This window comes from Lingula anatina, chromosome 7 (genome assembly GCF_051362555.1).
Source record: "Lingula anatina isolate TDL-2025a chromosome 7, LinAna3.0, whole genome shotgun sequence".
Classification (NCBI taxonomy): Eukaryota; Metazoa; Brachiopoda; class Lingulata; order Lingulida; family Lingulidae; genus Lingula; species Lingula anatina.
The window spans coordinates 23,064,673-23,079,040 of NC_141773.1; the positions used below are offsets into that span (position 1 = coordinate 23,064,673).

At 37.6% G+C, this 14,368-nt stretch overlaps 3 protein-coding genes across 3 annotated transcripts in view; 2 read left to right on the top strand and 1 right to left on the bottom strand.

Annotated features, from left to right (window-relative positions):
• The window catches only part of LOC106175659 (uncharacterized), a 50,736-nt gene extending 48,828 nt beyond the window's left edge, over window positions 1-1,908 (bottom strand). Inside the window, exons 1-3 of the mRNA XM_087018043.1 lie at window positions 1,795-1,908; window positions 533-633; window positions 77-190 (exon numbers count right to left, since the gene is read on the bottom strand). Of these exons, the coding sequence (XP_086874169.1) occupies window positions 77-190; window positions 533-614 (196 nt within the window). The 5' untranslated portion in view covers window positions 615-633; window positions 1,795-1,908. The remainder of the gene's footprint in view (window positions 1-76; window positions 191-532; window positions 634-1,794) is intronic.
• A 25-nt stretch (window positions 1,909-1,933) lies between these two features.
• Window positions 1,934-6,208, top strand: LOC106154948 (transcription initiation factor TFIID subunit 10). The gene is made up of 5 exons (XM_087018065.1): window positions 1,934-2,096; window positions 2,980-3,144; window positions 4,373-4,437; window positions 4,891-5,002; window positions 5,714-6,208. Exons 2-5 carry the CDS (start codon window positions 3,019-3,021, stop codon window positions 5,801-5,803), a joined length of 393 nt encoding a protein of 130 aa, XP_086874191.1. The 5' UTR covers window positions 1,934-2,096; window positions 2,980-3,018; the 3' UTR covers window positions 5,804-6,208.
• Window positions 6,209-10,278: 4,070 nt separating this feature from the next.
• On the top strand, window positions 10,279-14,352 carry LOC106154946 (uncharacterized). Its single transcript, XM_013529516.2, has 6 exons — window positions 10,279-10,584; window positions 11,092-11,254; window positions 11,907-11,994; window positions 12,242-12,437; window positions 12,925-13,108; window positions 13,712-14,352. The coding sequence occupies exons 1-6, from the start codon at window positions 10,555-10,557 to the stop codon at window positions 13,897-13,899; spliced, it is 849 nt and encodes a 282-aa protein (XP_013384970.2). The 5' UTR covers window positions 10,279-10,554; the 3' UTR covers window positions 13,900-14,352.
• Window positions 14,353-14,368: the final 16 nt, after the last annotated feature.

A 14,368-nucleotide genomic window follows, 5' to 3' on the forward strand; every position in this document is an offset into this window, starting at 1 on the left:
TAATGATCTTCATTTCTACCACACAATTTTAAAAAAAATTTTGAGAATAAATATTTTCTTTTTTGTCCTAACTTACCAGATTTTGGTGTTTCCTGGGGTTTTACAGGACATCTTCTAATTGTCATTGTCCCTGGTGGGCCAATCCCTGGTGGCGGAAACAGTGGATTTTCTTGTGTTGAAACTTCTTCAGCTGAAGATAAAAGAAAGAAAAGAGAGCATCAGAGAGGCCTCCTGGCACTGTACTGGAGTAAGTGTATTCAATGATCAACAGGATACAAGTAACTATCATACATCTTCATACGGACCCATGGGAGATCAAAGCCCACACTTGAAAAAAAAGAAGAAACTGCATTACTTCCAGAAAAAGAATGCAATAAGGCTGGTTTTCCAACTCAGAGCTGTCTATCAGCTCTGTGAAACTTTATGTGAATCTTGTTATCATAAGTAACATGGCAAGCTGATGCTAATATTAATTCTATAAATGTGACTTCCCACACTGAGAATACAGGTAGTACATTTAAATGTAACTTACCTGCTGCCAGCAGAATTACAGTGACCAATAACCGTTCAAAATTGAATTCAGATCCACTTGATGATAACCAATAAACTGCCATTTCTCAAATGGAGTATCGTCTACAAATAAACAAATGATTCACGTTAACATTTGATCATTGTCCTAATATAGTGTTTCAAACTACATATATGTAAATCCTATAATGTTCACTAGTTCTAACATATATAGATATCCTGTTAGTCATTTACATGTTACATCGAAATACGTACACAGTGACCTGATGTCGATCAACCATTTTCAATCCATTGCCTTGAAAAAATAAGATGTATCGCATACTCATTACATACACATTATTTCATTTACCTATTATGCATACTTAAAAACATATATATATAATTGTTACATTCAATGTAATGGATAGTTCAAAGTGAAAGTAAGTGAAGAAGAATAAAAACACTTGTCCTTTAATTGGTTTCTGGATTTAACAGAACTTTTCCTGACATATACAAAGGTACAATTGATGAAAGAATACAAGTGAACACATTCAATTAAATTAAAGGGATAATAACTCTTCGTCTTGTCCAGAAAATGAATTTTACTGGAGTAAACAATTTTCTCATACTAACCAATGGTAAATGAACTGATTTTTACATTCAAAGTTAGTCCCTGTTTTTTAACCTCATAAGAGATTATAACAAAAAAAAAACACGTTTTAAAAGAAAAAAAAAAAACAACGACTAACTTTCAATGTAAAAATAATGTAATTGTGAAATATATATAGATCTCATACGAAGAGTTATTATCCCTTTTATGTTTTTTTTAGTACGAACACAAACATAAATCTTTGTTTGTACAGTATAATCGCGGTCGTATAATCATTTCATTTTAATTTATTGCACTTAATACAATAATACTAAATTGATTTAATATTAATTAACAATTACTGAAATAAATGAACAAAACTAAGCGTATATGATACCTTGCCTCAGTTTTCGGCCTTACATGCTCACGTACGGTGCATGTAAGGCCGAAAACTGAGGCAAACTAAACCAGGAAGTAAGCAAGTCATACTTATAACCGATAGTATGCAGGAAGTTATACAGTACTTACATGTACCGGTACATGTATAACACGGCAAATTAATAATTAATCGATAATTGATAACCGATATACCTGTACTAATGTTAATATCTGACATTTTTGCTTAGAACATTAATCAATTTGAGACGAACTCTTGTCTCCAGACAGTCTCTTACCAAGGAGATACTAACTTTCCACACCTGTCTTTCAGTTTCACTTCTCATGTTTGGGAATTTTCTTTCGCTTTCTTTGAATTTATGCACAGATGGCGCCACATGTTTTAAAAGAAAAGCTGACCCGACAATTCAACTCTATGCAGCACCATTTCTAGAAATGCTTGGTATTATTTTGCCCATAGCTATTCTTTGTAAATTTCAATTAATACCATAAATGGGATTCCCTGATGATTTAAAGGAATTTTTGTCAAACGTAAATATCTGGCTTTGGGACTGTAGCCTCTTGGAAAAGTATAAAGCACTTCCGGTCAAGAGCGTAACTGCAGGTAAGTGTGTAAAGACGATTTTAAAAACCCTAGTTTAGATCTAATGCAACAAAACTGGGATAAGCTAATAATGTGCAACTGTCATTTTTAGTATGGTGATCACTCCTGGTGTGATTTATCGTGAAGAACAACAAAATAATGTGAATAAACATGCATTAAAATGATGTTGCCATTCTAATTGTCGGCAAATTACACTGTACAGTTTTACTTGGTACAAATTGCAGTAGTAGGTTGCCTGATTTTCTTACTTTGCAGTCTTAGACCGCATTCTCAACGAATTGAGCCAGGCTTTACAAATCCTGAGACTAAAAAGGCGGACGTACATGAAAGGAAAACCGCCTAATCTTTTAATAGTCTCTCCGCCTCTCACACGCCTCCCCACACGTCGTCCCTGCGGGGTACAGTAATTAAACCTCGGCTCCGTTCGCCATGCGGAAGCTACCTGAGAAATATTAAGTGCGCATGCTCATCAGTTAAACTCGTGGTGAAGAAAGCATGGCGGCTGAAGGCGATCGAAGGAAAAAAGCTCTTCTGTTCTATTATCTTTCAAACCAGAGATGAAAAAGGAATGAATTGGCCCGTAGAGCAGCAATGAATAGACTATCTACGGAGATAATATCCCCAGAGATATTCACGGAGATATTCATGTTTGGAGCCGAGATGTAATTACTGCACCCCGCAGGGACGACGTGTGGGGAGGCGTGTGAGAGGCGGAGAGACTATTAAAAGATTAGGCGGGTTTTCTTTCATGTACGTCCGCCATTTTTAGTCTCAGGATTTGTAAAGCCTGGCTCAATTAGTTGAGAATGCGGTCTTACTAACTGATTTACTCCTCTAAAAATGAAGCACGTAAATACAAGGTGTACCCTTAATTTCGTTACAGGTAACATGTTTGAAAGCCCAAGGTGACTGTAATATCACTATGTCAGGTAATACCACAGGTGGCGCTGCAGGCGGAGGGGGTAGACCTGGGACACCAGAGGTGAAAACAGCGGGGGTACCGCTCAGCGACTTCACCATGCATTTAGAGGAGTACACACCAACAGTGGTAAGGGGATCTACAGATATATGACATACACAGGGGTGGGTCCAGAGATATTTTCTGACATGCTTCTGAATTATCTTTATTGATCCATCCTCCATTTTTGACCGTCTTCCCACAGAAAAAATTAGATAACCATCAAAGTAAACTTGAAAATCTGACTGTCTTCCGGAAACCCAGAAGACAGCCTAAATCCCTCCCTGAAACATGAGCCATGAAAATTAAATGATAAAGATTTTTTGTTATTATTTGGACTGGCCAGCTAGCTAGGATATACTGGTATATTATGTTTCTCTACTTAATTCTTCTTTCACACCTGCTTGTTCTCTGTCTTCAGTACCACTGCCCTCATTCTTCTAGACAACACTGTGCACTGACAGCCAGTTTAAAGGGATCTTGCTCATGTCATTTCTCTTATATCTAACTTTCCATCATTGTGGTCCCTTTTTCATATGTCTGCTACACAAGAGAGCTACATATCCAACCTTCTGATTAGAACTTACAGAGGCTGAAATGTGTTATGCGATGACATTTCATTACTTTATTTTTTCACACATTCTACTACTTCATTTAAGGTGGTAAGGGGATTAACAGATTTGTAGAAAAAATTGTTTTCATAAATCTTTCATACTTGGGCCGCATATATGAAACTCTACAGAAAAAACAACTGAGCTGAACACATTTATTGATTATATGTATCTAGATTCCATTTATACTTATGACAATATGTTCAAGCCAATTTAGAATAATTAAAGTTGTTATATATTCACAAAAGCTGTATGTAGCAAATAAGGGTTGCACTTTCCTTAATGCTTTGTCATAATGTAAATGTGCTGTTAGATATTCAAAAATGCCATGGCCTCAAATCCTTGCCTTCTGCTGTGCAACTCTTGTGAAAAAAAAAATCTTCAGTCCTGTGCAACATAGAGGAGTGACAGCAGAAATGAAAGGAAGTGAAGTGAAAACATGGAACTTGAAGTTTGTTGACAATGACCCCATTCCCATAGATTTTAAATCGATCTATCCCTGTGGGGAGTCTCACTAGATTACTGACAGCTTAGCCGGCTTAAGTGTCTGTCCCGCCTACTAAAAGCTGTAAGGGGGTAATTAACTATGGTGCACGCTCGGCTGACTGCAATTTAGTGTGAACCCCCAGGGAGTTAGGTCGATCTAAATCTAAATCTCTGGATCGATAAAAATCTCTTGGAATGCACCCAATATCTGTTATTTTCAGATCCCAGACTCAGTGAGTGCCTTCTACCTCAACAAGGCAGGCTTTGAGGCATCAGACCCTAGAATGTATGTAACAACTTTTTTTTTATTAGACTCACTTATGAAATAATTTGTGTGTTGCTTGTTGCCATAAATTATCCTGGTTTTCTTGGTAAATAATCCATATATATTAGCATCTGAAAGGCATCTAATTGGCATTAAAATGTTTTTCATTAGCATTGTACAGAATTAATTCACTGCTGATACTTCACCATGTTTATCCAAATTGGAAAAGTAAAGAAAAATGGTGATATTAATAGAAAAAAAAATACTGGGACAAATAATAAAGGTGCAAAGAGTTTCTTGAAAGAATCGTGAGACATTCAGTTTTTTATTTTATTTTGTTTTTTGTTTTTTTTTAGTGCAGAGCTTGAATTCATTAAAAAAAAATGTTCTTTTGTAGATTGAGAGAAAATAGTAAACTGTAATTTCTTAAAAAATTGAAACTGTCTCATAGCTGTTAAACTGTTAATGTTTCAGAGTACGTTTGATCTCGTTATCGGCACAAAAGTTCATCTCAGATGTTGTAAATGATGCCTTGCAGCACTGTAAAATGAGAGCCTCAGGACAGAGCTCTAAGAAACAAGGCAAGGTGAGGCTCGGGGATTGTCTGTGATATGGCTTGTCAGTGGCGGGTTTAGGGTGTGTGTGTGTGTGTGTGTGTGTGATTGTGTCAGGGGGATCCCGATCCCCCCTTTGATTTCTGAAAAAAAATCACACCCTGTTAAATTGTCCCCTCTTATAATTAAAATTTTGACTAGTTTAATCATTGTTCTAAACCGAACCCCATGCCAAGGGGAGGGGGTCAGCTTTACATCTGCAGACCCACCCCTTCTAATAATCCTGAATCTGCCCCTGCTTGTACTAATTAATCTGTGTTCAGTTTTAAAAGCAGAGCCAGGGGGGTTAGCCAGTTTCTCTTCTTCATTTCTACAAATAATACAGGACATAATGTTTTGTCAAGAGAGCCTTCCTGTCATATCCTCAATATTCAAGTTTTGCTTTCTAATTGTTAATCATTTCTTTATCATCTTTATTTTGTGATTGCACATGGAAATAGACTTATAAATGAATGTTGTATTAATCTAAGCACAAATGTTAATAAAATGACATTTTTAACTAACAACTATACTATTCTGTTGTATTAAAAAAAAGGAAATTTTTCACAGCAAACTATTCTCAGAGAATATTATTCTGTTGTATTAAAAAAAATTGACAGCAAAATAGCTTCAGAGGCTCCTCTCAACTCATGCTTACATAAATAACCATATAATAATAGATGTATTTATCTTTACGTGGCCAGGATAAGAAGTTCACGCTCACCATGGAGGACCTCACACCTGCCTTGGCGGAATACGGAATTAATGTGAAGAAGCCGCCATACTTCTCATGAACAGGAAGACCAGTGGCAGCACAGCAGGGATGGTATCAGCAAGTCTTGTACTCAAGAGACAGGGAATTATCTTGCTAGGAGAATTATGAGACTATTTTGAGCAAACAAATGCTTGAAGTATCCAAGGCATGTGTAGACGTTAGACGATGAAAAAAAATGAAAATAAGATAAAAAATAAAACATTGGCTAATAAGATAAAAAATAAAACATTGCCTAATGAGAAGTAGGAAGTAACAGTGACAGGTGGGCAGATTTGAATGACCTTTCTAAGTCCTTGATCTTTCTGTCACGATGACATTTTTCTTATTGGACACTTCATCATGTAAAATGAGTGGTTTGGCCTCAAAGTTTTACTAGGAAGATGGTTGTAAGATGCGGGACTTGGGCAAATACCCCCCCCCCCCCCCCCCAAAAAAAAAAAAAAAAAAAAGAAGAAATTATAATGATAGTAAATAAATAAATAAAATAGGTGGGAAGTGGAAGTATAGTGACAGCAAAGTATAGTGATAGTACACCTTTACAATTGTTAGCTGAAATCAGACTCGTTACATCTGCAACTGTTATTGCCTGCGGACCAGGAACTGTGCGGTGGATTTGTAATATTTGTATTTTTGTAAGATGGTTAATATGTGTAGTTCTTAATAAATTGACTGTACGTCTGAAAAGAGGCTTATTAAGTCTTTTATTTCCTTGGCAACCTGTATTTGGTTTTACATCACCGCTTAATTGCCTATATGTAGTTGGCAATTACTTACAATTCTCGGCACTTGAAGCCTCCCCGAAGTTCGAGATTTCCCTGACAACACTGCTTTGAATAAATAAAATCCATTAGTCGGCTTAGGGTGAAAAAATCATCTAATAATGGTTATTGAAACTTAGTCTACTATACACGCGCGTTATAGTTTTTTGGGCTGTTTGACGAATCTTTGTAAATCTAATACATACGATTATGAAATTTATTATTCTGCTCAGAACGCGTATATGGTGTATTTATTAAACATATGAAGAAGCTTAGATTTACGGCATTGTTTATTTTTGAATTTGTAAAAATAAAATGTACCGTATTACACAATCCGTGAGCATTTTCAACACGTGCTTGGTATCCAATTCAATATCTATCACATGTTCCTTTACTGTTAAACAATAGTGTTTAATAGCTTTTTATGTAGTTTATATCATTATTAGAAGTCCAACCAATGCAATACGCGGGAATCTTGAAATAATTGCACCATCTAACTAAAACTCTCTTTCACTACAAAGTACTGTTGAAGAAGTTAATTGCTGTATGATGCAATGTCGTCTCATATACTATCTATTTCATATATGCTGATATCGTCTCAAATATTATCTTTTTCATATATGATGATTTTACTTGAAATGCTATTTTAATTATCCTTCTCACCCAATCTCAGTAAAGAAGGTATTTTATTTTGGGATATAAAATTCCGAAGTTGACGGTAAAATATCGGCTGTCACGTCCAAGAAGACGGTATTAAGTGCAGAGAGAACAAGATGGTCAACATGATTGCACTATTTCATGAGGATTATTACCACGAAAAATCAATTCTTGGAATATAAATTGCCCACTGTTCCCTGAAATATCCAGATGGAACATTTTGATAAAAAGACCATTTGCTGAAAAAGACTTGCACCTCTGTCCCTGCTGCTGGGCCCGTTGACACCCCCCTCCAACCCCCGTCCCCCAAGCTGTGGGGTCCATTATGCTGTCTACTCTGACCATAATGGCCGCTAGTAGTCTCTTAGGCCTCATTCAGAATAGGGGACTAACTAGTCCGAGGGTCAAATATGGCGGACCCACTTGAATACTTCCTCACGGGATATCTATTCAATGCCTATTAGCGGATTAGACGGCAAGCTTTGTACTGGGTCGCCATATAAGACCCTCTGACTAGTAAGTCCCCTATTCTGAATGGGGCCTTACATGATTCAATTGCGTATACTGTACTAGAGACCCCTGTGATAGCAGATGATAGAAACCGTAAGCCTCTTTCATATTTACGATTATTTATTTATTGTCACAAAAGCAAAGTCACGTCATTTCTGACCTCTTACAACGTGCTCTCACCTGGGAGTAAATTAACCGAAGGATTCTGATTTTCCACAGGTGTGATGTCAGTATTAACTTTAGAAAAGTGAGTTAGGGGCAAATGCGGAGATTCACCAGTACACTTGATGTCAAGATAGGAAACATATCGGTACTCTCTCCTTTTAAAGCAATATATCTACAACGCAATATCTATTTATTTATTTATTTATTTATTAAGAGTATAAACATGGTAAATTTAAAAAAGTGTCTTCCCGATGGCCCTGGTATATGAAATAAAGCGATTTTCCCAGTTGAACTCTAGTAAGGCGTAGATGGTGAAGTTAAGGTGAAGCTGCCAGTCACTGCTGGCTGCGTTGAGCAATACCCAATGACGTCGTGTCTGACGGCCTTTCAGGTACTAAAAACTGACCAAATATAAGCTGACCAGTAGCGGATTTAGAGGGGGGGTCAGGGGGGTCTTGACCCCCCTTTCGATTTCTGAAAAAATCACACTAATGGTTCCCTCTTGGAATTATAATTTTGACAAGCTGAATCATAGTTCTTAACCGTACCAAATGGCACCATTCGCCCTAAAATATCAATTTTTTTCGGTGCCCGCTTAATGGCCCCCGAACCCCACGCCAAGGGGGGGTTCCCCCTGCAAATAATCCTGGATCCGCCCCTGCTGACACAGGGAAGATTCTAAATGCTAAGTCGGTTCCGAAGGTCACATAAAGTTCTCTCTTGTTTCATGTCACAGCTCTAGTTGTTATGAACAAAGGGTTGTATTACCTGTGACTTGGATATACTTTGTCGTGTAATTACTAATAGATCACTGCAGCCAGGTAAAAATAGTTATGTAACATGTCGCTTCCTGTGGTTATAAGAAGATTGTCTTCAGATTCGTTTCTCGACGAAGACATCGCTGCTGTAAACATCGGATTAAAATGTGTGTGTGCCTCGACAAGTAATAATTATTACCAGACTGTATATACACATAAGAAATGGAATACATTTATCAATATTATTAATAGAATTTGTTTGTCTGAAACTTCTGTCTCATAATCTTCCAGACAGAGAACTTACTGCGCAATTTCTTTAGCACAAAGTAAGTTTTTGGCTCGTTCATCAACAATCACTCAAAAATCCAACGCGAATCAGAACCGGCTATATGTTTACGATTAACTTTAATCAAAACCTCTTTAAAAATTTGAATGTTCCATCTTTTATATGCACGTACATGTAATATTTGACCAGATGTGAGCAGCCGCGTTACTCACAAAATGTTTTCACAAATTTACGTAAACATACATTAAGAGAACTTATTTTAAAAAGTCACACTGGAGGTGGGTGGGTTCCAAAAAACGATATACATTATCAACTCGTTGTACGATTCTAACATAACGAATGCAGACTTAATGTTTTAAGTGCCATTAGCATCTGTATGTGTGTGAGACTACACACTTTATAATCCTTTCACATATTATATAAGGCGGTTATATGAATCATAACTCAGATGTAATTAGCCAGGTGCAGAAAGTGCGTGACATTTTTCTGAAAAATCAAATTGCCTCAAATTGCACTACGTTGGTGATTAGTAACAGAAGCAATTAACACATACAAGCACGTCCCGTTTTTCTGGAATATCAAACTTACGTTCTTAAAAACAGTTGAAAACATTCCATGCATTGATCCCCCCTCTCCGAATTTTTCATACACCTAATGTGTTTTTTTCATATCTCATGTCAATAACTTTCACTTTCACTGATCAGTCACATGTATCAAACAGACCCCCCTCAATGGATGTCTTTAAACTTTAATCTTCTTAACCTATCACAGATGTCCAGTGATAAAAAAAAAATAATAAAAGTCTATGAACTCCGTTGACATATAACATTTGATTAAAATCAAAAGAAAGAAATTCACACACACACACGCACACAAAAGAAAAATAAATGAAAAGAAAAACTATTGAAACTTTGTTTCTGAAGGAGGAATCCAGTTTACCAAAAGGTGCCTACGTTTATGTATGATTAGATTGCCACTGTATATCCTGGCAGTTCCATGTACATAATTGATACGGTCCTTTATTAATTTAATCAAAATCAATAGAAAGAAATCCACAAATAAAAGATACACAGAAAAAAATGATTCAAAGGATCCTGACGTGCATGGGCGCGGATCCAGGATAATTAGAAGAGGGGGGGGGGGGGGGTCAGGAGCCCCCTGAAACACCCCTTAATCCGCCACTGACATGCATGCGTATTGTAACGATAACAAGTCACTTTATTCTTTGTTCTCTGTTCATTCAGCTACTAAAAGTAGTTGTTTTGCGTGAACTGAAAACCTATTTCATTCTATCACCTACTGTTACATCAAGGCAAGAGATCGATCCCTGTTTCCTTAGTCTTAATGACGTCAATCCCAGGGGTGTACAAAACCAAGGTGTTAACTACCCTAGCTTGTTACTGGAAGAACAGTTACACGTCACTGTGCAGACTCTGATAAAAATCTGTACGAAAACAGCCTTGTTTAGTCTGAAACTGGAAGCGAAGCTAAGGGAACTGGCGACAGGGATTTAGAAGGACAGTGTTATTATCTACTGGTCCAACAGACAAGTGACTATAGACAGACTTTCAGTTTAGTTTTTAACTGCAGCTTCACAAGTTGCTTTCAGCTAGAAATCGAAGCTCACCTCGAAGTCATGATGTCGACCTCGCTCACTGCATGCTTGGTAAGTACCGCTCAAGTGAGCGATGTTTGCTTTTTAGACTAGATTTAAAAAATCTATAATATTATTTATTTATTTACATTTTTATCCATCATGTTACGTATTTTACAACTGGATTTTAGGCACGATCAAATATTTCCTTGAAAGAAGTATTTAAACATCACTTTTTCACAGGTTGTTTTACGTGTTTTATGAATTGATTCACATTCATTTTAAAGATTCACTTTTTACGTCTGTTAAAAGTGAAACTAACACCATGAAAAACAATTTTTTTTGTATAAATTTCATTTTTTCTGAAATATTTTAATGCAGATATTTTCGTTCTGTTGTATGATAATTAGCAACCGTTCATCATTAAAATAGCTATAGTCGTCTATCAAAATACCAAGAAAGCATATACATGTAGATCAGAACGTGTTTCATCCAAAAAACAAAAAAAAAATCAATCTGTATAACAAGCACCAAGACAAAAGCACCAATTAAGTGTAATTTTGGTGTTATTATCTTCAGATTTTGTCAAGTGCAGTATTCTTTACGTCTCATGCGTCATCCTCTGCAAACAAATCCGTGAAGAGCGTGACGCTGCAAGTTAAAGACGCTGAGCACCGCGTGACCAATTCTGTTAACTCCGGAGAGAAGGTTTATCTGGAAATAGCATCCATTGTCCGTAACGGTGAGAATAAATACTTTGGAACTGCAACAGTTAGATACATACAGAGATGAATAAAGATAAACAAGTTCAAGTACATAACTCTATTATTCTGTATTGCTGGTTGTTTTTCATAACAGCATCACTTTAACAATAAGTGCTAACCACCACACGCGATCACGAGTATTACCGCTGTATCCACACGATCTTTAACGATAAATAGATTAATTATGTTTTCTATAGCTCAGAGATCTGTGTCTTGTAAAAGCCAGAGTCATATCTAGTAAAACATCAGTGTGTGACCCTGCTGGTGGGTTGTGTGGAAACATGTCAGCCCCGGGGGGAGGTGGGGGGGGGGGAGGGGGGTTCAGCGGTGCATCTGTGAGCGGTAATGCTAATACTCGCGAGTGATAGTTAGAGAAAGGAAAGGAGATTATGTATGATAGATTTTAATATAAATTTTAAAATGCGTCAATTTCATGCATGTTTTTGAACCTTTAAATAATGTATACATTTGCACTCTCTAGTGCTATTCTAAATACTAAAATTGAAAATTGGCTGTGTTCGACATTTACAGAGGTCTCCCTGCTTTAACACTGGTCTTTATGAATAGGTATTGCACTGTAATAGACATATTTCGATTTCGTTGTTACCAATGCTATATATTGCACTTTAGCTACCTCCAGCGTAAAAGTGAAATCGTGCCAGGTTGGTCCAACAGTGGAAACCATTGATCTGATCGGCGTCACCATTCTGGATTCTTAGTAAGACATAGAACGAACACTTGTATAACTTCATTGCCTTCGAATGGGTCATTGCAAGAAAAAACTTGTGTATACGTACTTTATAGCCATGCTTTTTTTCACCGCAAACTATCAACTGTAAAATATGGATTATGAGACGACTTTTAGATTTCGAACGATTGTTTTTTGTTACGCCAAAAATATTGACATCGCGTAACAGTTCGGCAACTGTCGTCCCTTACTTGACAGGTTTCACTTTCGTTTTCAGCTGTGGGACCTCTACTAGAGGTGTCTTTAGCAGTACGTCTGGTTTTGATGGGCTAACAGTGGACACAGCAGGGGCCGCGTGGGATGTCGCCCGATCTCCACTGTTTTCTGTGTTCACTTTTGCCGGCTACGATTCCCTGTTCACACGATGCCAGGTGGTTTTCTGTGTTCCCGGCAGGCAGGAGGCATGCCTAACGGTATGTTCACTGGTTCTATCTCCAAGAACCAAATATAATATTGTTTCGATGTTTTAAAGGTGCCCTATCCAGGTTTTCTCACCAAATCGAATTTCTCGAGACAGAAAGCAAATTTTCCTACTGACGATCCATTGCTCGACTCGTCCCTGAATTTGTGTTCGATGTTTTGTACCATTTCTAATTAACTAATTTAGTTAAAGTAAAATTGTCTTCCGACTAGTTTTGTATTTGCCACGCTTCGCTTTACAATTTTCGTGCACGCCTCCCCCCCCCCCCCCCCCCCCCCCCCCCCCCCCCCCCTTTGCACAACCCTGGGTCCCTCTAAAGTTTGAGATCCACAGTTTGGAAAAACAGGACAATGTACAGAATTATTCGCGTTGTGAAAAATCTTCCTGACCTTACAGAGGGCAGTTTGATTTGGCTTCCCCAAATTTATAGATATTGATATGTAAAGCAGTTGTTACTGATACTTTTTTTATCGGATCAGACCAATCAATGCACGGCCGCCACCGAGAACAGGACGAGAGATATCCTAGCCGAGAGTGAGGCAGATGAGACGGTACATGAGGTGTATGCGCTCGTCTCTGTTGCGCCTCAAAGTACTACCAGTGCGCCATACCATCCTTCAAGCCCTTTGGTACCACCTGCGACCAAACCTGCGACCGAGTCCGGTAAGGCGGCCTACACACACTGGACAGTAGAAGTGTCACCTCCTGAATCAGAGTAATCAAAGTTATAAACCTGAAGAGGCGGAATATAAGCAATGTCAGAATATCGATACAGTTGAATTGTTCAGTCAGAACCGTTTCTTTTGTGAAATTTGATGTTAATAAAATGATACCAGAGGCATATCATTTCACAGTCATTTATCTCCCCAAACGTACTGGTTCAGTGGGGGTGACACTTCTATTGTCCAGAGTGTGCAAGTGGTGTGTCGGTGCATACTACGCGTACTAATAATCTCCCTAGAAACATTGGAAGAATTCGATCGAAAACGCATTTGAAGTAATTTTACCAAAATGCAGCTGAAAAAAACCGAGTGATTTTTGTTATTAATCAACTTAAGAAATTTAACATCACATAAAAAATTCAAAGTCGCTGAAATGCTGTTAAATATCTCCCAGAAGCGCCCCTTTCAAGCGTTTCCCAATTCACGTTCCTGTAACTAACAAATACATGCTGTGCCACTGTTAATGCTCATGTACGACAGAATATGATGGGCATACGGTATCCCCACAAATATTGATTTCGTATACGTATTTTCCTCCTTTCAGACCCAGCTTGGCTCACCACAGTGACAGACATCTTGTTTTATGTCCTTGTTGTGTGCTGGTTCTTGGCTCTGATCATCCCCGCCTTTGGCACTGCCATCCTGATGTCAAAACTGAAGGCGGACGAGGTCAATGCTAAATCACTGGGAGAGAAGGCCAAAATACCCGATGCGGAATTTCATATAATATAATGGGTTATGTTATTAAAGGACACCGTAAAGCTGCAGCTGTTTTGGTCATGGATATAGAGCACTTGTAAATCGTGCATGTGTCGGTGGAATCGATCCTGTACAAAGAGAGATGATTGAAAATGTGTGACATAGCTTATATTTAACATATAATCCAATTTTAGAAATAAAGGACAAGCGAGGGACCAAAATAGGACTCTTTCAGCTTATTTTGCTGATGTTAAAACAATGATTTGATCAAAATGACCTATGTGATAGTAATTAAAAAAATTCACCGCCATCAGGCCAAGAAAGTTTCAAATCTTGAAAGGTATTACAAACGGGTTATCATTCCAAAAGCCAGGCAATGTAGGCCTACTCGTCATATGCCCCTCGAAAACAAGTGTGATTTTCATCTTTGGCTTACAACAATTTATATATTCATTTACGGACTTATTAAAAGGAGAATTTACATGCTGTTTTTTGTTGTTTT

Coding starts and splice junctions, on each gene's coding strand:
- LOC106154948 (XM_087018065.1), top strand. CDS start 3,019: ATGTCAGGTAATACCACAGGTGGCGCTGCAGGCGGAGGGGGTAGACCT. Junction 3,145..4,372: donor AGGAGTACACACCAACAGTG/GTAAGGGGATCT, acceptor TGTTATTTTCAG/ATCCCAGACTCAGTGAGTGC. Junction 5,003..5,713: donor GCTCTAAGAAACAAGGCAAG/GTGAGGCTCGGG, acceptor TTACGTGGCCAG/GATAAGAAGTTCACGCTCAC.
- LOC106154946 (XM_013529516.2), top strand. CDS start 10,555: ATGATGTCGACCTCGCTCACTGCATGCTTG. Junction 11,255..11,906: donor AGCATCCATTGTCCGTAACG/GTGAGAATAAAT, acceptor ATTGCACTTTAG/CTACCTCCAGCGTAAAAGTG. Junction 13,109..13,711: donor CAAACCTGCGACCGAGTCCG/GTAAGGCGGCCT, acceptor TCCTCCTTTCAG/ACCCAGCTTGGCTCACCACA.